General features: G+C 35.7%; 1 protein-coding gene across 1 annotated transcript in view; it reads left to right on the top strand.

Annotated features, from left to right (window-relative positions):
• Positions 1–24434, top strand: part of LOC138715503 (uncharacterized) — a 101887-nt gene that overhangs the window by 5705 nt on the left and 71748 nt on the right. Inside the window, exon 2 of the mRNA XM_069848492.1 lies at positions 4776–5025. Within this exon, the coding sequence (XP_069704593.1) occupies positions 4968–5025 (58 nt within the window). The 5' untranslated portion in view covers positions 4776–4967. The remainder of the gene's footprint in view (positions 1–4775; positions 5026–24434) is intronic.

Genomic DNA, 24434 nt, shown 5'->3' with positions numbered 1-24434 from the left:
GAAACATAATGTCTTATTGCTGTGTTTTATAATAATTTTAATTACCCTTTCAGAAGAAATAAAAAAAATAATATGTTGCCATTTAAAAATGTTCCCTGTACAATAATGGCTGAAAAAGTTGTTTCTTTTTTGTAAAATTTTCCTTTCAAAATATTAAATTTGACGTGACTGAGTATTTAAAAAATTTGTTAATTTTTGCTTCATTTGAATTATTCCTTACTTATGAAATACTCTATTTTAATTAATAGTGTACGAGTATGTAGGCCTATGCTGTTTGGGTTTGAATTTTTTCGATTTTATCAATTCATGAATGGCTCTAAACGATTTAAAAACTAAATGAGATATATTAATTTAACCTGCTTTACTTCACTCCGATCAAATTTTTGTATTTTTAATTCATCCATCTGCCCGTCATTGATAGACAATGCCGTTCATGGCAGAATGCTATGAAAGTACAGATTTGAGAGATACTATTCTCACGGATTTTTGTTAGAATGTATAGAAATGTATAAATCATGTGCTCTCATTCATTTTTAAATAATTATTACAACAGCCATTATGTTCGAATCGTAGATCATTCAGTAAGTTGATATGGGAGTGGTTTTACGTTTCTAGCAACGAGTTCCTTCTTCATTTTGATCTTCTTCTGCACTTCTTATTACGTCATAGAGTGAAAACGGGTACAATTAGCACATATTATTGCATGTCGTTTGTTTATAAACTTCATACGTTACAACAAAAAACTACGGAGAGCTATTTAAGAATTGTAGTAAAGAATGGCGAACAAAAAACGCATAACCATGCAGGAAAGTGTTTCTCGAGTAAGTTATTTCTCCGCGGGAAATTTATTGATTTCAACCTCTTGCGACTTCTGGATAAACTATAAACTAAATGGAACAGGGGAGGTAACGGAGGGGAGGTAAATGTGATTCAGTTCACCCCTTCCACAATATTTCGGACATGTTTACATCACATGGACTTGGTTACTTTTCCGATCAGGGCTGTAGGTCTACAATGCGGATGCAGCATGCGATTACGTTAGACATTTCAAATCAAGTCAAATATGTAATATAAGCATTCATATAGTATGGCTTGCACTCATTGTAAACAATCACTTTACTCGTAAGTCCTAGATCGCCTATAGGCCCTACTGTTTGGTCAGGACGAGACTATCTACTACATATCAGGATGCCTACTGTTACTACATAAACGTAAAGCAGTTACGAGATGATAGGCTGTTAGAGAAAAATTGTTCGCAGACATACGTGGATCCAAATATTGAATCATCTTAGCTGCGAAATTACGTAAGTTAGGAGACTTGTCATCTATACTAATAATAAATCTGTAGCCGACATTTTTCCGGTAATTTTCGATTTTCCAAAAATAATTGGTCCTAACATATATAATTAACCACTCTGAAACCGAAAATCGCATTTTTGAAATTTTTGTTTGTATGTCTGTCTGTATGTTTACCTTTTCACGCGATAATGGCTGAACCGATTTATATGAAAATTGGAATATACATAAGTTCGTTGTAACTTAGATTTTAGGCTACATGGCATTCAAAATACTTTATTTAAAAGGGGGGTTATAAGGGGGCCTGAATTAAATAAATCGAAATATCTCGCTTATTATTGATTTTTGTGAAAAATGTTACATAACAAAAGTTACTTTCAAAATGATTTCCGATAAGTTTTATTCTTTACAAAAGTTTGATAGGACTAATATTTAATGAGATAAATGAGTTTTAAAATTAAAATAACGCCATCTAAGACGGTGCAATGAATTAAGAACAAATGACTTCGTCTATAATGCTATAATGTTATTACAGTAACGTCTGAGTAAATCGAGGACAGGCAAGATTAAAATAGCTTCTTATGCACAGAAAATTTGATAGGCTATTTTGTACATTCGTTTTCTGTATTTCTTAAAATAATATTTATGTACACTCATTTTAATTTCAGAGAATTAACGAACAACGAGAGTGTATTGATTTAGTATGCAGTTATAGTACGTTAGCTTAGCAATCCATTATTTTATAATTCAAATTTTAACTAAGCTCAATTGAATGGTGTTAAAATACATAAAATATATATGCAATAAATGCAATGCAAAACAAATTGGGTAATGAGCGAAGCAGATAATCTTGCGCTGTTGTAAAAGTTGTTCCCTGGATGAAACGTCCTATTTTAATTATGTAATTACTTTATATTTATTTCTAACAGGTGCAGCGGAGCGCACGGGTACGGCTAGTTAGTAATAATTCATACAATTCCTTTTCAGTTTTACTTGGCGTTTAATAAAGGGTATTTTGCTCTATGACTCGCCTATGTGTTTGAAATGTGATAAATTTATCGGACTGCATTTTCAACTAGTAGTGATTGTGGGTTGGCTTTTACATTGACAAATTATTCTTGTAGATTCTTGAAAACATTCACATTAGCTCAGTCTACACAACAAATTACATTAAAAAACACATTGCTTTGTCGCACGTAACAACTATTTCATTAATATAAACCATTTTAACAATCATTTTAAAATGTTTAACCTATAAGTTTATGTTTGCCAAAATCCTTGTTACATTCAAGATATAAGTTTATGTTTTAAATAAATCTAAACTGAACAGTTGAAGCATTGAATTTTACCTTCATTCATAACAACAAAATAATCTTGTTGCCACGTTATACGAAACCTACAGTTTGTTCGCCATTTTTCACCACTTTACACACCCTTGATTAGAACAGTATGATAGAGCCCGGATGAGAAGTTATGGCACCAGCGCGAGGGACGCATTTTAGTTCGTTTCCTTGGACTCGCCCTCACACTCAACTGGAGGGGTGTTGGGTTAGTTGGTTACTAGCATTCCGAGTGTTCAGATCGTTCTGCTACTACCGCTATTGCTAATACTGAAAACATTGTCCTTCTGACCGCCCTCATTGTGGCATTGTCTAAGGTGTGAAATCATAGAGTAGTTCATAGTCAAGGACATGAAATAGCATACAATGTATGGAAATTCATGTCAGAAGAGGCTGTAAATGGAATACCAATTCCATTGAAAAGCGTGTGTGCAAGAGTACTGGCTGCCACTGGTATTTCAAAGCGAACCTTGGCAAGAATCAGGAAAGAGGGGAAGAATATTGAGGCAGGAACAGCAGATTCTTTCTCCAGTCAGAAAAATCACAGCCGAAGAAGAAGATTGTTGCAGCTGTAGACAGTTTTGATGAAGAAGTCCTAAGAAGTCTCATCTATAATTTCTGCGCTACGCATAAGCAGAGGCCGACTCTGCAATCGCTTCTTCCAAGAATGGATATCAGTGTATGAATATGTGAAGAAAGTAGAGAACAATTACATTGAAAGTGAGCACGTAATGGACAGTATTTTGGAGAACATTTCCATAAACTTAGGGACATCTGATTCCAGCACAGATCAGTCGTCTGATTCGGACGAAGAATAAGAATATAAAGACGGAATAGCGGGCGTAGTTCCATTAGGTACCTTCGGACTCTTGAGTAGGAAAGTGGTGATACTAAGGTAAGACGAATGTTTTTGGAAAGAGATGAAACGGATATGCCTGCCGCTCTGAGCTTGAGAACCGTAACCCAAACAACCCCCACTCCTCTACCCTGCTGGCCGGCAATTTAAAACTTCGCGCAGGTTGGTGCCATAACATCTCGTCTTAACTCTATCTCTACTTCCTATACGTGCATGAAGATAGGTTGAATATTTGTGGAGGGAGAAATGAAGGGGTGGTGTAGGCCTATACCGTGGCCGCGCGGGAACATCCCTGGTCTAGAATGTAAGTTTCAGCTGCGTTCCATAGATGACAATGTATCTATTATTCTTGTCAAATGAAAAATTCAGCTAAAAATCTTATCAATTCTTGTTTCCAGTGGCGGCTCGTGCCTTTCTTTGGATGGGTGTTCACAAAAGAAAATGAGTAATGAACGCACTGATATATTCTCGTATAGCTGAGTCACACGTCAGAGATAAACCAGTTCTAATATGCACGTACCAAATCTACTCATATAAACCAAAATTAAAACCATTAAACAAGAGTAGAGTAAAATTAATTCATAGGACTCATCTTCACTGCTGTTGTTGAAGATCTAGATTTATTTGTAGAGAAACTCCATGCGCCTAGTTTTGAGAGATGCAAACTTATCAATAACTTTATTATTGAAGTCTCTAATGTCGTTAACAAATTTTTTCCACTGCCAACATAGCCAATGTACTTAATTGGTCTTCTGTCATGGTGCGGAGGAATGTTTTAATCCTCTTTTAATTTAACACACAATTTCACACACGTCCGTCTCAAAACTTCAAGTGCTACTGTTTCAACATTCAATACGCACCAATGCAGCTTGTATTTTCCTTACTTTGCTGAACAAAAGACAACAGAATCAGCTCCCGCGCGTAACGGTATTTTGAAAAGAAAGAGTAAAGAGAGAAAAAGAGGAAAGAGGCAGAAAGGAACAGGATGCCAGCCTCAAGGCAGATGGAGCATCTCTGTTTCTCTGTCACTAGCACGTTCAGACCTGTGTGAGCAGAGCTATTGTAACCATTGTAACAAACCAGAAAATATTCTCGCCTCAGGCTATTTCATCCTGCTAGAGAAAAATTGTGCGAGCTGCTGTCAACCTGTCCAATAGAGACTTAAGACACACGAACGGGACATTCTCTCGAGATGAAAACGTAGGAACGTCATTGCACATTGGAAAGTAATAGATGTAATAATATTAATACAGTAATATGTATTATTATTGTTGGTTTTTAAGGTGTTCACGTGCTCCTGTGCTCATATAGAGAAACCGGCGCTGCTTGTTTCTGAATTTTCGACATACGTCGACTTGGCGTAGAGATGTCGAACTCCTACAATGACTGGCCTTCGTGCACTTCTAGCGCGTGTTATCACCAGTTGCTGCCGCAAAGTGTTCGAGTGAGAGACTGGACTGCCAGTTGAGTCCGACATGTTTCTCAGCAAAGTGTTTCTTGCGGGCCTGCTCCTCGTCCTGTGCTCTAACATAGGTAAATACTGTACAACAACTTTGTGTGGGTCCCATGATCAAAGTCCACTAGTTCCTGTCCTGGACGAATACTTGCCTCAATCGTAATATACTTGGTGTTAAAAATCATTGAAATGTTGAAAGGTAGTAGTAGTAAAGAAAACAAGGAAAAAGTATAATAAACATGGGTCTTAAAATTAAATTTTGCACAAAATAAAACTTTGAAATTGGTACTGCAAGAATAGCACATGAGGAGCAACTGAGTCACCTAGAATCAAACTGCACTTTCTCCAAATTATGAAATGTGGGATTAAGGCACGCTTCTGTGCAGAATTTAGCAGTTAATGTGACTATTACACTCTTACTACGTCTCACTACTTTTGACCAATAAAACGGTACGAAATGACGTATTTCAACCAATCATGGCTGCTTATCGAACAATTTTATCGCGTCCCTAGCATTTGTTTAATTTTATCGCGTCCCTAGCATTTGTTTCTTTGTTTGCCAACATTTGAAACTGCGCTGGTCTGGACGTAAAAAAAAAAACTTAAATATAAAATTACAAACCACTCCAGTTGATGCACAGCAGTTCCAAATATGACTCGCTTTGGCATTCAAGAACAAGAATTAATAAAAATCACTGATCATACCTGTGCATCTTCTGAAATCCGATTTACAAATAAATGAAGAGCACAATTCGGAAATCCTGAATAAGTTGAATACACCATGTAGGCCTAAATCAATGAGTTCCACTTCTATTACCCACACGTCCAATATAACATCAATTGAATCACCAACCACATTCAAATTCGAAAATTGTACATTCAATAATTATTCCTTTTAAAATTGTTCATTCGGAAATTCTGAATAATTTGAATACACCATGTAGGCCTAAATCAACGAGTTCCACTTCTATTACGCACACGTCCAATATAACATCAATTGAACCACCAACCACATTCAAATTTGAAAATTGTACATTCTATAATTATTCCTTTTAAAATTATTCATGTTTATTTTTTATGTCATCGTCGTTAATTAAAACTTTTCTAACACTTGTGTATATTAGTTAGGTTATGTTATAGCTTCTGCTATATGATATTATGGATAGTCACGTATCAGAGATTGTTTAATATTAAGATTTATTGAACATCATTTGTCAAGTGACGTTGATTACTAGGATTCGGATAATTGAAGTGGAATGTTGCATTTTAATAAAAATGAAACTGAATCAACAAAGCCTTCTTGACTAGTAACATTGCCATCGTGTATAATAGATCGAGAACTTCTCGACGAGAAGGCATTGCTCACTAATGCCATCTAGCATGCATCTAGCGTAATATTTGTAATGTTGAGATGGTGCAATAATACATTTGAAGACAGTTGTATTTTCGTAAGTCAATATTTTATTGTATTGGAGTACTTCGTTACTTCTAATCTTTATATACTTTCTTCTAATCGTGTAATAGTCAATTAAATCCCACTCGAGTTTCGATTTTCACTAGATAAATCAAAACGTCTAGTGAGATTACTGTTGATAAACTGATCGTTTGGAGTCAAGTTGCAAATTATCTGCCTTAACTTCAAAAGTAAAATCACCGTGTGGAGTCTAACTTCGCTACTTTTTCGTCTTTTCTGGAAAATCAGATTTTTTGATAAAGTACAGTTTGATTCTAGGCATCTCAATCAAAACGTAAATTGTCACGTAAGACGAAATTTTCAGGAGAGACAAAAATGCGTATTTTCTAAATTATATGCAGCAGAAAGATGAATAAATTCTTCTTTAAATCTATGATTGAAGGTGAATCAACTACATATCTCAATAAAAAATTCAGAATTATAAAAGTTATAACACTATTTAACTTGGACAATTTATGATTTGATGTGGTTAGATGGATATTTAACGAATTAATGCAATTATTATACTTTTATTTTAGCAAGGGAACTCGAATTTCTGCTCATTTCATGTTGTGTTGTGTTGGCTGGATATTGTATGACTGACTTTTTAACTTTGATGCCGGAATTTAAATACGTCTGTGACAGGGATTTAAATCCCAGAGTCCTCATTTTCGGACATTTTTACTGTGATTAAAACATAAACTCTCATTTCCAAATTTACGTTTTGATGAGGTGCTCCTCACGTAACTGTGTGAAAATGGATGGGAGGTTGCGATTTGGAGGAGTCTGATTGCACAATGTGAAGAGAACAATGCCATCTATCGGAGACTACTGCAAACTCAATTTTGATCGAAGATGGACAATTTACGTTTTGATTAGCTGCTCCTCATATTACCTTCCTTGTTTCTTTCTTATTGGGTATACAATATCGTGTCGAAAATGCGTAAAACAAAAGTTTGACAAGGTGCGCAGTCTTATTTGGTCTCTGTAGTAAACATTATACCTACCCAATGAAAAACAAGCAAAGAGTTCACACTATAAGATACTTTGTTCTTAGAATACCAACTTCATAGCTTTTGTTTCGTGCACAGTTTAATGTTATGACTCATGTATATTAGAGTTTTTATTTTCTTATTTTGATTAGTAATACCACTTCTCATAATATTGAATGCTTTTCTGTAATGGAAATCACAATCTCCTATGTTGTTGATGAACAAGTAAGTATTCATATCTCGGAAAATATAAATTTAGGACTTGTATTTACTAGACTTTTTAAAATTTATTTTTATGAATACTACCACCTCTCAAAATATTGAATGTTTTTGACACTGTATATATGTGGGGACATATATGTGGGCAGTACCAATCTAATATAGTGAATGTTATTGGGTTTTCTAAATTAAATTTATAAAGTCCAGCCACGGATCTCGCTAATGCGATGCTCATCTCCTTGCGCAACTGAAAATAGCATGCACAGATATAAATCTCAATTTCTAAGAAATTTCTTTGAAAAATGATTAATTAAATATCACGTGAATGGACTATTCTAATTACATATGGTAGGCAGGAGTGCAGTGGCGTAACTGTCTGTAAATCCGTCACTGCACTGTAGAGTGCAATCCCTCCCACAGTATGTAGTTGCCATTTAAATCCTGTCTTGTGGGTTGCATTCATTTTGCCCACCATTGATCTTGATCTTATACACTTTTGTATAAATTAATGCCGAAAATGTACATGTGACAACGAAATCAAAGGACTAAAACGTCAAACGTCATGCCTTATTTCGCTTCCGCCCGCCTCCACTCAGCTCAGTGGGAGAGCGTTGGTACGTTTAACCAAAGGTCCCGGGTTCGATACCCGGCCCCGGAACAATTTTTCCCTCGAAATTATTCAAATTAACTTTACAGGGAGTTATTCCTGAAAGCTTAATTTGAATATTAAAGTTATAATTTATATTCTTTTATCGTTCTTTAGCGATATAAATCATATTCAAGTTATCATTTATATTATTTATCGTTATTCAGCGATATAAATAATATTCAAGTTATCTTTTATATTCTTTTATCGTTCTTTAGCGATATAAATCATATTCAAGTTATCATTTATATTATTTATCGTTCTTTAGCGATATAAATAATATTCAAGTTATCTTTTATATTCTTTTATCGTTCTTCAGCGATATAAATAATATAAATTTAATGTTAGGTTTGGAACAATACAGCTGCATAATACGAGTGCTAGTATTTTCTTATAATATTATTACATTATACTATCTGTAACACAATAACATGAAAAGGAATGACGAGGATTTGAACCTGAGACGTTGACATTTAAATTCCGACGTTCTTCCGATTGAGCTACGGCATTTACTTGGTATTGCTATAATGCAACGAATTTTCGGAAACACAACAACTTAACATTAATTTAGATTATATTCTGAATATTTAATAATTATATTAAAAAAGTTACGTTTATGACAATAATATTTGTAGTTGTAGCAACTGCAACAGCACTAGTATAAATATTTGTAACTATAACCAAAGAAATCATTAAGGTCGTATTATGTGGATATATGTAGTTCAATGCAGGTCTTCCGAAAACAAATTACGGCTCTGAGGTCGAGATTATGAACTACATTTTTTTTACTATGTGGTATTTATGTCTGCAAATTATATAAGACTCTAATTTATATTATTATTTTAGAATTGAAAAATGTATATTTTATCGAAGTGAATGCTTTGCCATTATCTTAAGACCTAGGTAGAGGCTAAGACTCTTTGAGAAAACTACGACGCCATTTCTGCCTGCGACTTTGACTGACATGGCTCCACAAAGAGGTGCAGGAACGAAAGAAAGTCTAATATGGGCTGTGATTCACGTTGGTTTTTTCGGTATACGAGGCAGGTAGGCGTTTCCACGTTTCAGAATGGATTAATCGGAGATGGGTGCAAAATTATCGACGTTCGGCAATGTTTGGCCGAAAAGCTGGGAGTGGTAGAAGGAAAATTTAAACACAACAACAGGACACCAGATTAGTGGCAAAGGTTGAAAGAAATTCCGTTCATACCGCTGCTACTTTGAAGGCAGTTGTTAATTTCCCAGGCTGCGACCAGACCGTGAGAAATCGTTTAATGGCCGCCAATCAATTTGAGATCTCAACGTGCCATTCCTAGGGAAGTTCATGAGGAAGAGCATATAGAGGAGCGTTTAGTATTTGCAGTGGGAAATGCTGATCGGGATTGGAAAAGGGTAATCTTTTCTGGTGAAGTCACCTTTTCCATTATAAAGGAAGGACCCAGTCTTGTATATCGTCCTCCTGGCACCGATTCGACCACAGATACGCTGCCATGAGTGCCTGGAGTGGTAGAGTGTCTGTGCCGTGTTGGGGATGGATTTCTCGTCGTGGAGTGAGCACAATCCATCGCATTCGCGGGAAATCGAACCAGCAGGAATATCAACGGTTGCGTTAACGCTATATGGTTCTTATGCTAGGTTGTTATATCCTGCTGGAATTCTTCAATTTCAGCAGGATAATCATCCAGTCCACACATCTCAATTGATTCGAGACAGGTTTGCGAGGAGACAGGATATCGAACTGACAGACTGGCCGCGTCACTCTCCGGACTTGAATCCTTTGGAGAATATGTGGACACAAGTAAAGAAGCATATGAGGAACAATTGGCTCAATGCCCCTCCAAGACGTTCTGGTGATATGTGGAAGCTCGTCCAGAATGCCTGGGATGCCGTGGCTGAGAACAGTCGCTATTTGAAAAGACTAGTCGATTCCATGCCCACTCGACTGCAAGATGTGATCAAGATGGAGTAAATATTGAATCGTGGTTTTTTGTTTTTGTTTTTTTTTTCTAACTTTTAATCATTTGAATTTTCTAAGGCAGATGCCAGTAAATTTGTTTTGTTTATGCCACGAGAGATATTTTTGATGAGAATAAAATCTTCCTTTTTTCACTTGCAGCCATAATGTCATAATAAATAATGATAAAGTCGTGGTATAACATATTAGTCAACCTGATGTTAATTACTGAAACAGTCATAAAAGAGACAGGAGCAATTATATTTTCTCTCTTTCTTAGAAAATAAAAAAATTAAAAAAGCACTAAGTTGTGTTCGAATGTACTACTTCATAAGTACGATCCCGGAACGCTACCACTACGCTACAATGATAACATGCAGAACACTTCAATTATAACTGTATAGATATCAGGCCACCTGGTCCACCAACATGCAACATCGAATGTCTCCGAATTGTAGCAACGATATCCGAAGGGAACTTGGATTCTATACTTGTTTTTTTTTTAAGATGGGACATAAAAGTTAAGCGGCCGAGCTTGGAACTACAGTGCCATGTTGCCAATATGGACTACCACGCTGCCAGCTGATGGTAGCTAGTAATTGTCGTTAAGATGACTGACGTTAAAACATTCATTGACAATTGACGCGAAGATAAGAAAACAATACAAAAATCGACAGAGAATCAAAGACGAAAGGTGCCAATTCTAACATTGTGTGCACAATAAATGTAGCCAAGAGAGCTATTAAGCACTCGCCATAAGGAAACTGTAAGTTTGGCAACTCAACCGTTGTTACCATAGCAACAGGCCTACCACGCTATGTGACATTCAGTTGTTTTTCCGACCGCAACGCTCCTGTCATGTCACATCTTTCAAAAAAACAAGTATAGTGAGCGATCACTATTCTTTTTTACAGTTGTACATTGAGGTTCACAGACATCTGACCTACGATTTTATAATCGTGTAAGCGAACTTTCTATCGACGGGATAAGTCAGAACCAAAGGTATAAAAATCTGACAAACTTTGAAACAGTTCTACTAGTTCTCAATACGTGATACCATTATTGTGGCGGTTAAAAAAGTGCCGGGGAAAATGATGATGTAGATTAAGCATAAATTATTCTCATAATGACAATATCAGTTGTTTCCAACTAAACACAGTGTTGTTTTGCAATCAGCAGAGGTCGGTTAAATATTGAATTCTATAATTCGGGTATATTTATGTATGATTGGCAACACTTCTTATCTTCGCCATCTATTCATAGAAGTATAACTAAAGAAGCCGCACTTGCACCAACAAATTATCGATCACTATCGATTAGTAGGGTTAGGTATCTGTGAAACGAGTGAATAAATCTCACCCTCGGCTCTGTTCACTGCGCATGCGCGGTCTTTTACAAGGTAGGCCTATGTGATAGGTTAGTGGGTTGGTTGAAGGAATATCTAAGTGACATGAGGCCGAGGATATTAAATAATTAAAATCTTTTCACATATTCCTCAGTGTACCAGGGTTGCCAACACAAAATTTCAGAAATCGTATTCTTGTTCAAAGGTAGATAGATTGGCCCGAAAAATTACGTGTCCAACTTGAAACCTTTGTTCCATTATTTTTAAAGATATCTGTACTTTCTCAGAGTTTTACAGGTAATGGTACGAGCTCAACTGCTTTAAAAAGAATTTACATGGAGAAAATCCTGCCCCCCCCCCGGCATTGTAAGATATAAATAACTATTTATAATTTATTCAATTCATCAAGTTATTTAGTTTGATTTCTAGTTAGTGAAAAAGGTTTTGTGCATCCTTTGGCACGGAAATTGGTTGCTTACACTCGTGAGTTTTACATAGAGATTCGAAGCCCGGTCTTTGGAACCAGAAGAAAGAGCTGTATCGCTAAGCTATAAGGACTTCATAGGGAATATGTGGTTTCGTGACACACAGATACGTCGCTGCTGTGACTTGAATTCATCCTCGGACCTCGATCGTTAATATTTACCTGTATGAATCGCGCGTTAACGACACTTAGACAAATTCAATCTACAGGAGAGCGACCATTTTCCGTTCAAAGAGTGTACAAACAACTTATAACGTTTAACTTTCTAGTCTCCATCATTTGGAAGAAATTTATGTCCACTAAAATACATATTTGTGAAAATGCGTCACTGAAAGCTATCTGGAATTCAAATTTGTTACGTTTTATCTCGAATAATTGTTTTACAGAATTCTACAAATTTTATCTGCATGGTTGTGAGCATGATAGCTGAGTTTATGTCAATTAGAAAGAGTAAAATCTAACTGTAGAGCATGTTGGTTACACAGCAGAAGACTTGTTTTTGTTTTATGGTTCCAGTTGTATCAGGAGTATTATTTCTTAAAAAGACCATATAATAAGTCACTGAAATAGTACCATAAAATCCATTGGCCTTGAGAGATACTCAAAAAGTAAAGCAACTAACGCCACTTCGTGACTTCTAGACTCTCGAAATAAGAAATAGGAATACAACGCGTTTCCGAAACCAGAAGCTCTAAATAGAAACTCGAGTCGATTTCATTATATTGTTTTAATTCCCTGAGATGAAAATAATAAAACACTTACCGAAAACTTATCTGTACATTTGGTGAAGAATGGATAGAATAGACAGGGAGATCAAAAACCCACTAACTCCAATTTTTGACAAAATAAGGATTTCTTATGCGAAGTTTTACCGTCAGATGGCAGGAGTGTTCCATGCGGCGCAACATGTTGTAGGGCTAAGTTTTGTCATATGCTACAGTTGATTACGTTTTCCCGCTAGTTGGTTTTCTGTGCGTGTCAAAATTATATTTACAATTATTTTGTATAACCTAGTATAATTTAATATAATTCAATATTTTCTTACCTCATAATTTAATTTAATTTACAATAAATAAAAACGTAAACCTGTATAATATTGAGAGATTCCCCGAGATGGGTGGGGAAATCTGCAGTATGCAGAATATAAAATACGAGTGAATTGAATGTTCATGAACCTAAACGAGAACTTTGAGAACAATAAGCACGAATAAAAAATAGGAAATATATCGAAAGTGAATATTGCCCTCTTTAATAATTAGTATTTAAGAACCGTACGCTAAAAACAGGATATGCAGCCACCAATGTGTTTTTTTTTATACGGAAGAGACTATCGAGATTGAATTGCTTGTATTTTTCTGTAGTTGCAGAAAGATCAAATGCAATTTTTAATAGGATGATATAATATGATCGCAATAATATCACGATTAGTAGGTTAAGGACATGCAGTTTTGAATACTGTGTGGGATGATTTTGAAAATTTGAACTTAAATAATGGCTTTAATAATTAGAGTACAGTACATTAAAAACATTATTCACGAAATAGATTTCACTAGTGATCGTCCTGGATAATAAACATTCCAGTTTATCGAGAGTTTACTGCGGGCGTAAACTTCGGAGACTCCTACAACTACTGCATATAATCTAAGCTAAGATAGCTCGCTGTCGAGGTTGCATATGTTTTTATTAATTTTTCTTTTTCCTCTTCCAAAATGAAACTATAGTAAACAATTCCTTACTTGAAGTAGTTACTTTTATTTAATAGCTAGCTCTTTCGAGGCGCAATTTAATTACTTATATTTTTTTAAGGTTTAAAGCATATATTCAGAATATTTCGGGACCTGATTGAGGACAAAAAGCTTTCCCTGGTTTTTACATATAGGAACATAACAAAAATTTGCTATTTTTAGTTGTTTTTAAGAGTATTTAATATACTAATACACTACGTATATCCTCAATGTTTATATACCGAAAAACAAATGCACAAGCAAAGCGCATCCCTCATAGTACACGTGCGCTATCTGTTGCTGCTAGTTCAGGATATCCCTATTGAGTTATGGGTTGGATGATGCTTTTTAGTTTGTCCCGCATGCTTGGAAGGCAAGATTACACTAATATCGACATTCATCTCCATTCTGGGGGCTGTTTTAAAACTCATGGAAGTCAGAACTCCACTTACTCCATGGAATAAAAGAGTGTTTGCATTCCAAGCTTAATGTCCCGGTAGGTGGCAACACTATCGCTCAACCAGCTGAGTAAAGTGATACGATACGGTATTCAGAATGTCACAAAAATCTATGAAATACATGTAAGTAAGACTATTAAAGGCACAATATCGAGTCTATTAACTTCCAGAAACCCAATACAGATGCATCATTCCCCAGTCAACAAAAGTACAATTCAGCATTGCCATTGAAAGAAGAAAGCAAAAAGGACTTGCAAAATGTAATGCAGTTTATTTCTGAGGAAAGTAGGATGAATGACCAAACTCTGTTTGCGGACAGTAATAATCTAGAATCTAGATGCACAGGAAGAACATGAGTGAGAGAAAAGAACAGAATCTGTAACATGAATGAGACTGTGTTAACATTTTAATGTTGTTTGTGGTTTTATTTGTGTATTTTGATGTGCTTCATGGTAATTTGTGATTTTCTGTCTCATATATTTTAAATTAAAAAAAATGTAGCAATGTTAATCTTAATAATACACTTCCATTTTCTTGTATATTCCAATGTTTCTTAAGGGAATTATCATATATACGTATCTTTTTTTCTTCACATGGCTCATATTTATTCACTTTTCTTAATTCATACACTGTGGAAGTTAGAAAACCACTAACTCCAGCAGTGTTTATTTCAAATTGTAGCGTAAGATAATGTAAAAATTTAGGTTTTGAAGTATTTAATTAATAAAGAATGTAATTTTACACAATATTAATAGATAAATGTATAATATTTAAAGTTACTAAGAGAAATAATACGTTTTTTCTCTCTCCTGTAAAATTCGGTTTATTGGAGTCAGGGAGTTTATTATTTTCCTGTCTCAATTCTCTCCGGCACTGAGATTCGAACCCGAGTTTTCAGCTCCACGTGTCGAGCTTTATCCACTAAGCCACACCGGATTCAAATTCCGATGCCGGATTGAATCCTTCTCAGTTTAAGTTCTACCTCTCTGTTTTCCTTTAGTGGTCTATCATGTATTATGTCACAAAGCAGTAGCGTGGAGTGGGATTGCCTGGGTGTTGCCGGTTCGAAAATGATAGCACAGTCGAGGAGAGGATGAATTTCTTTCCAGCGTTCTGCTAACGTTTTACGAATATATATATATATATATATATATATATATATATATATATATATATATATATATATATATATATCTTCCTTTCAAAAATAATATGCAATGTATAGAATTATGCGAAGAATAATAGAATTATAGGAATAGTAATAATACATTTGGAAAAAATTTCATGAAAGTACTGTATTTGAAGATCCACTAGAAGTTGTGTTGCGCCTATTTGTTGCACTTCAATTCAATTCGTTGATAACTGTTACTTATTGGACACGTCTGTCGATTCATCCATGATCACAGCAATATACCGTGTTTCACAATTTAATTTTTAATTTAATTAATCAAAACGCGAAAAACACATTCAATTATGATATGATATTGATATGATATGTACATATTAGGCAAACACTACCTATCATGTCATGGTGTACCTTCACATTCCTGCATTTAGGAAACACCATAACTCATCATTACATTATTTGCCATCTCATTACTTTTTCTCGTCATCTACTTATCTCTTCTTTGTTCCTATTGTTAAAACATTCAATTAAGTCATTCTGAATGTCATTTTATGCCCCATAAAACACAGTAACAGTCTGAAGGTGGTAATCTAAATTATTGTCATCAGTTTGAGCAAGAAGGTGTAAACGTTCCACTAATTGACCCTGTTGACAAAGCTATCGGACTCATCCCTACCTCTAAACAGAAGTTCTTGCTGGGCCAAGTAACTCATTGCACTTATTAAACGAGATATTCCTTTCGTAACTTTATTGTATTTCTCTGTTGATTGTTAAATGCCTCGCTTAATGACAAGTCTATTCTCGTTTTGCCAAAACGCGCTAGAAAAACAACGGATGCAACGTGATTTTTATAATTTTCGTGTAGAATACGGAAACTATCCAAATTCTTGATACCATCTTTGGTCCAAGCGTTGTTTTTACTTGAAAAAAGTTAACACTGCCAGAAAAATAATCTGATATTTTTTCACTACCGCATAGCCACGATGATTTTTTATACCATTATGCATTAAAATGTCTTTCGAAAGCTCCATGTGATTTAGTATTCAAGTCTTTTAATTCAGGAGTTGGTCTGCCATTCAAAGTAATATTACTTTTTCTCACTAAATGCAGGCCTACGTGATACTAAAGAAAGGTTTAAAAATCTCTCTGTAACTCAATCACAATCATAGGAGAATTAATACTTCACCACTAAATTTAGAAGCCATACTTGGGGAGTGAAAGGGAAGGAAGAATAACACACGTTTACCTTTATGTCTAACCGGCAAATAATCGCGATACAGTCGCACCATGACACTGAAGGTCACTGACACCCAGCCTTGTCGAGTTTGCCGTTGAAGCGCTGCAAGCAACATGTAGCGTAAATCGGAAACACTGAAGTGTTGTGTACGTATCAGTTCAATTCTTCGGCGCTAGATGGCAAGCATATCTTTTCTGACATGTATTGTGTTGCGGGAAACTGGTGGAGTTCAATTGACAGAAAATACAAATTAAGAAACTGTATAATAAGGAATACACTTAATTCATATTTTTTTATGTAACGCAGACGCTACGCCCCTGTCAAGAGTATGTGACAGTGGCACAACGTCCAACACTATGTACGAGGTGCACTCATTACGAGTGACTATGTGACCAGGATCCGTCGGAACAAGGCGCCGTCTTGAATCACGAAGTGATTACTTACGCATATCATATTACTATGATGTACCGAAGTACAGGGACATAATTTTATTTTACTAACATTTTTAATATTAACCTGTCTATACCTTTAAAGAACCGGAAACACCGCTTGCTCCCCCCTCCAAGACTGGAGTTCGATGATACTGGCGTAAAACACAAATCACTCTACTAGGTATAGGAAGGAAGAAAAGTAGTTCATCCATTTACGTAAACTAGGAAATATCGCGATTTTGAGTTTGATAATTTTCATTAGGTTTTTCTGTAATCAAAGTACACTACTGTATTAAGAATAAGTGTTTTTACTCACGAAGTGAGTTATCCATGCGAACGTATTCATTATGCAGTGTATATTATACTGTCTATAGCACATTAGCGTACAATATAGAGAAAGAAGTTAAATTGAAAAATAATCATAATATGGATATTTAAACACAATTTTGAAAATGGTGGCCGTTCATTTCGATACAGGCTTCAGTTCTTTTGTGCATATTATCGCACTATAGACTATTGCATCTAATTCCAATTGCCAGTTTCGTCCTTCGTACTATTAACTCATGTTGAAATAATTCTGTACCTACTCTACGTACTGTAAATTCAATCTTCACTTCTGCCCGACCCGAAAATATAAAATTACTCAGACATGCTATCTACTGTCCGTCCAAGTGGTTATGCCGCAGGATTGTAGAAAGGGAGGAAATTACGTGACAGTTAATTACTTAACGATGCCCTTTTATTTAAGTTAAATTAAACAGCTGTATAATATTACGTAAACGTCCAATTCCTAAGAGAAATTAATGTTTTCAGAAAAGAGCTAAGACAGCCCAGCTATTACAGAGGGGCGAGCAGAAGCAGGTGGGGGAAATCGGGATGCGACGTAGGCAAACGGACAGTACCTGTGCGAAAATATGATTCAATATTGAAAGCTCTTTCGTCACTGGAAAACGCGAACATATTTTTGGAACATACTATACTCAGTAACTCAGTACTGCTTACTATCTGCGGTCTTGGTTCTGTGTGGAGTTGAAACTTCCTTATTAGAAGGGGTGGGAGTGAAGTACATTCAAAAACTCAGGTACAATAAAAATTTAAGTAAAAATAAAATGATGTCCTGTACAAAATATATGATATTTCCGTGCAGGAGATCTACATTACCATATGGCGTCGTTCACGGAGAAAAAAGAAAAGCCTATATCATAAGTAAAAATTGAAAAAGAAATTGATTTGTGAATTTGCCTTCTTAATGGAATTATCTGAATGCTTTAAATTGTTTTCTACAAGATAAGAACAAGATTATTACACAGTTATATGACAGAGTGAAGACGTTTAATATGAAACCACCTCTAATTATGGAAAGTTAGTTTAACTAAAAGGATAACTTACAGCACATTTTTTTCAAAATTACTAATTATATAGGCATACTAGTTTCTTAAGACTTTGGATTTCGAAGAATATATTCACAACTTAAAACGTGCTCTCAGATTATGCACTATAAAAAATAGGTCCAAACGTTGAGAAATTGCTGAGGGAAGAGAGAATTAAACAAATCCCGAAAAATCAGTGCTAATGCCATGTTGAGTGGTCTGAATGGAGTTAATTTCTGCATTACTATTCCTAGGGTTTTATGTGTTTTGTTCAACATTTTCTCTAACAGAAGCAGATTACACATTTACAGCAATTGTCATGCATTACCTGAATAATTAACATGAAATGTGTATTACATTTCTGAAAGTAATTATACATTTATTAACTTCTAACTTCGTTGAAAATAGGCTACAACGTTTTTCAAATTGCTTAAGATAGTTTATTTAGTTATTTCTATTTAGCCCGTATCTTTTTTTGCATACGAAAACAATCATAAACCTATGCAGTAAATTCATATTGTGGTCCCGCCGCTGAACGTCTTACCTGCCCTGTTAAACAGAAAGAATATATTAACGTAAGACTGGCTATACCTTCAATAGAATGCTTTCTATAACATTCATGGCAAATTAATGCCAATAGCTATATGCATTTAATTGTTGAAATGGATAAGAAATAAGTGTATTTAATTTCGTATTCACTTTGGAGAAAACATTACTGCACGTATATTACCGATACTTTAGTAGAAGGGGATTAGAAGGAATTATCAATAAAATAAACAGAGTTTACTGGGATGAAATATGTTAAGGTTACCGTTTGTTTTATTTTCAGAAACTGAAATGTTATCAGTGTATCACTTTTTATTAAAAAGTATATAAATATATTAATGAAGTAAAAGGTAAATGTCATAAATTAAAATAATTTATGTATTATTGTACAGGCTTATGTGAGAAATGTTTGACAAGGACTATTTTATTAACACATTTCCTTTCTGCGTCAGGATTTCCATGAAAGTGAGAAACGGTACACAACTAATTTCATATCATGCTGAATATTTTTTGTTTCTGTCCTTGTACTCTTCATTTTGAATGTCCTAAATATATAGTCTTTTCTCATTCTCGATCACCTCAACGTAACTTTCTCTACATCACTAATCGAAAGCAATCACAATGTGCAATGCACCACTACAAGTTTAAAAAAATTGCAACACCCAATACTACAATACACGTGTGATATGTCGACTGTGACTCAAGCAGACGTTACAGAGGGTTTTCCTCTGGGTACTCCCGTTTCCCTCTATCATTCCACCTACACTCTCCACTTTCCCCTCATCTATCATTTGCAATAGTAAAAGGGCTTACGGATTTCCGATGCTGATATAGGAAGAGTTTGGGGCTCAGATAGGATGTCTATCTGTCAGCCGACGATGACAGGATGGGTTGGGACTCCGGCCCCTGAGACTTATCAGGCTACTTGTCCGTGAAATGGGACCTATGGTCTGTCCAAAACAACTTCCGACCTGGCAAATGGCGCCTTTAGCATGTTACCATGGCAACCATTCAAATCAACCAATCACAAGAGACGCGTAACCATGGTAACGGGACGGTGTTGCCTTGTCTATATTTACAAGTTGCACGTGCATACCAGGGCCTAGTGGTGAATGCAGTGGCCGGAATGACTGAGTTGGCTGGTTAGCGCGTGCTTTGTGTGAATTAAAAATATTATTTAGTTGTATTATTGTTTTAGTGTATCGATAATTATTATGTTTAAATTATATTACACTATTATCTTCGTTGTCATTGGTGGAGTGTGTGTTTTCCAGTTTCTGCTAGAGTTTTTAAATACCCTGTAGGTGACTTGTGCAATGTCGGAAGGAAGGAAGGAAAGGCAGGCGGAGAATAAAAAATATTGGACAAGGTGTCCCGTTAAACAGACAAGCGCGAGAGATGGTGTGTAATGTTGGAGAGTATTTTGACAGGAGAAAAGATAATGGCGGGCCTCTTTTACCTTTGGCGCAAGTCGTAATGAGAACTGTTGCTTCTGTTAAAATTAATAAGAGCACTGTTACCAATATTTGAAAAGAAAAAGACCGTGCACATTTTTAATTATACATATTTTTACAATTTACAATTTTTTCAACGCCTTTCTAACAATATTACATTGAAGAATACCGACACTCATAAAAGTAGAGGCTCCGTATTAAATTAAAACTGTTTTTACAGTTCAGAGTCCTTTCGACGCTTTTCTAACGGTATTTACATTGAAGAATGCCGGTACTACTAGTAGACTACTACTACTACTACTACTACTACTACTACTACTACTACTACTACTACTACCAATTATTATTATTATTATTATTACTATTATTATTATTATTATTATTATTATTATTATTATAGGCTAATAAAAATAATAATGTACACAAATTTTAATGCCTAGTATTCAACAAATTGGTTAGAAATGTATGTGTTCATGTCAGCCGTTCATTACTGCACTCTATCGGCAGCGCGCTCGCTTACACGACAGATGGGCAACATGACAACACTGCTCCCCCTTCTCTATAAGCTGTCAAGTCGGAAGTAGTTTTGGTCGAGGTATAGCTCTATTAGGGACTGATGCGGGATGACCCACCTGTCAGCATCAGATTCACGAATGTCACTCAGGCAACTTGTCAGATTTGGACAATCGTCACATATAGGCCTATAGACACGCAAAGGACCAAAGCATGCCTAAGGCACCGAGTCCTGCTCTCGTAAAAGCTAAGATATGTCGTCTGGACACTCGCCGCCAAACTGCCGCGTCCGCTCGTGTGATTGATACGGTATAATTCAATAGCCCACAGCGAACTTGCGGCGTCCGTTCCGCTATGGACGATGCGGCTGGCGCAGACGGTCCGTCCTGTGTGAACTGCTGCATTTAAATCAGTGTGCCATAGAAAATGGCAGACATTCCGCTCGTGTGAACCGGGACTTACGATTTTCCCTTGCCCAGCTGGCGAGCGGGCAAGGCTTGATGACGACACAGTGCTCTGAGTTGGGGTCCTCTGAACTAGACCGACCAGCCGCCTGCTGGCCTCACTCCCACTTGCCGAAGCAGAGATGGACGCGTGTGGTTAGCACGATGATCCCCCAGCCGTTATAGCTGGCATTCGCAACCGCATTTCGCTACCTATCGTAGCTCCCCAAAAGCATCACGATGCTGGGTGGGCACCGGTCCCATAACTGGCCAAAATTTCATGAGAAAATTTCTTTCCTCATGAGGACTCGAAGTCCACACCTGTGGAGTAACGGTTAGCGCGTCTAGCCGCGAAACCAGATGGCCCGGGTTCGATTCCCGGTCGGGACAAGTTACCTGGTTGAGGTTTTTTCCGGGGTTTTCCCTCAATCCAATACGAGCAAATGCTGGGTAACTTTCGGTGTTGGACCCCGGACTCATTTCACCGGCATTATCACCTTCATCTCATTCAGACGCTAAATAACCTAAGCTGTTGATAAAGCGTCGTAAAATAACCAACTAAAAAATGAGGACTCGAACCAGCGCGCATTCCCTAACGCGAGTCCTAGGCAGGATGCCTTAGACCACGACGCCACGGCGCGGGACCTACAGAATTATAACTAGTTGAAAACAAAGTTAGAGGGTAGGCTATGTATTATCATGCTTGTGATAACTAGAGGGATTTTAGTTAATGACATTTATGACAACTTTTCGAATATACTGTAATATCAATGTTAGTCATGAGACTTATCATCAGTACTTATGTTCTTATGTTTAATGTGTTTGTTAGGCTACAGTACGTAAACCATGAGAATAAGTATCAGAACTATTATGTTATTATTTATGTTTTCTATACTTACAGTATATAATGATGCGGCAACTGTGAGATTTATCATCAGAGTTATATTGGATTATACTTTGGTTTCATATGTTTTGTAATAGTACGAAAATTACGTTGACACTTCCGTTCAATGCGTTTATATATTACTGCTTTAAATTATGAGAACTTACGTAAGTATAATTATTTTTTCTTATTTATTTGAACGTGTTTCGTAATATTACGAGTATGTGATCCACTAGAATTAATATCGATGCTAAATGTTTATTCATTATTATTTTCGTGTTTTTATTTATATGCAATTTCGCCTGAATCATGAGAACTAACATCAGTCCTAGTATGTACGAGTATTTTATGATCACTATTTTTGTAATAATATTGTGTGGATCATGAGAATTAATACCAGAGATGTAACGGCTTATAATTATGTACACTAGCACAACAAATATTGGCACACTCAATTTTTCCCTATAAGATCTCTAAAAAGGGCAAGTTTAAGAAAATAATGTTTATTGCTTAATATAATGTAAAACTAAAAATCTTCCACTAAAATCGCCACATATTTTGTAAAAATAAAAAACACCTTTTCTAAAAATGTTTATATTATACGACTTCACATCTGGTTTTTATACCGCGTGTAGGATCTTGGAGTATACCAGTGGGCCATTGACCATTGTTGAGGTGTTGTTTCCATTGTCGTGTGTTGTACATGGTTTGTATTCATGTAGCTGATTTAAGTTTTGTTTTAGTATTTATGCTTCTTTATTTATTGGTTATGAATCACGGTACGTAAATGTCCAAACTGGCCTTGCTTTGTGACTGGGAGAAACTATGAAAAACCCCAATCAGAATGGCTAGCAACGGGGTATGAACCACGAATCTCCCGAATGCGAGTCTCAACCACTTCGCTCGGTAAAGAGAAAATATAGGAATATAGGCTACTGATTTAATTCGGAGAACGGCAGTCGGTTATAGAAATTAGCAACGAACTTTTAGGCCCATTGTTTAATGGCGTATAACAATTATATTTGTAATGAAACATAAAAAAAAATTATTACTCAATATTATTGGCATCACGTCAATTCAGTGTTGCCAACCGTACGATCTGGATCGTACATGTGCGATAAATCGGTCCATGTACGATAGTACGATCCAAGCCAACATGTATGATCCTGTCGGCGAAGAGGAAACACATGCCAAAAAAGAGGGGATTTTAAACACTTTGTTACAATTTACGACATTTGAAATTTAATTTTTACATCTCTGCAGTATTATATTCCACTTAAAGTAGTTTCTGCGTTATAAGTGCTGTACAGTCGATGGCGCAACACAGATTTCTATAGGACATACGCAATGCTCTCCTGTCCAGGAGAACACAACAATTTTTTAAATATTTTTGTGCGCCCATATTTAATTTTAACAATTGAGGCCTCCAGAGTCATAACTAGACATCGGATTTTTAGGCACTAAAAATTGCAGTTTTAGGCGCCTAAAATAAGCTCAAAATTTGTAAAATTAGGCTCTATTTTAATGAAAATCGGCATTTTAGGCACATCAAGATATCATACTTATTTCTTTCACTGAAATTTTTAGTTATACACTAAAATACGCACAAAAAAAGTATGTTTAAACATTAAAAAAGAATACTATATTATATTTATAAACAGAGCTGCACAAATTTAATATATTGAAACTAATTAAATAATGATTATTGATATCAAGATTACTCATTTTAAGTTATTGAAATTCAGTTCCATGCTCAGACTTTATTATCATTATCTGCACAGTACACCACCAGAATTTTTTCTAAATTCTCCACAGTTAACCTTTGCCTTTTGTCACTGAGAATCATTTTGAAAGCAGAAAATCTTCTTTCAACCGAAACTGATGTGAGAGGCGCAAATTTTAAATTAGGTACAATAGAAACATCAATACTTACTGGAACATTTACACTTTCCCCCGATATCACTCTTGATACTTTTTCCAACAATGAAAATCCTACATTCTTATTTAATACGTTGTCCCACTTATTTTTAACTTTTTTCCCAGTTTCGCCCAAAGCAGAATGTATGTTCACTTGAGCTTCCTTTACTATTGCTATTTGGCTACAAAGAGATTGTTTTTCACGTTATAATTGTTCAGTGCTTGCAGGTATGAAAGAAAAGTTTGATGTTATGTAGGCAATATCGTTTTTCACTCGTGAGTCATTCAGAA

This window comes from Periplaneta americana, chromosome 15 (assembly GCF_040183065.1).
Source record: "Periplaneta americana isolate PAMFEO1 chromosome 15, P.americana_PAMFEO1_priV1, whole genome shotgun sequence".
Classification (NCBI taxonomy): domain Eukaryota; kingdom Metazoa; phylum Arthropoda; class Insecta; order Blattodea; family Blattidae; genus Periplaneta; species Periplaneta americana.
This window is presented reverse-complemented; position numbering and strand designations above follow the sequence as displayed.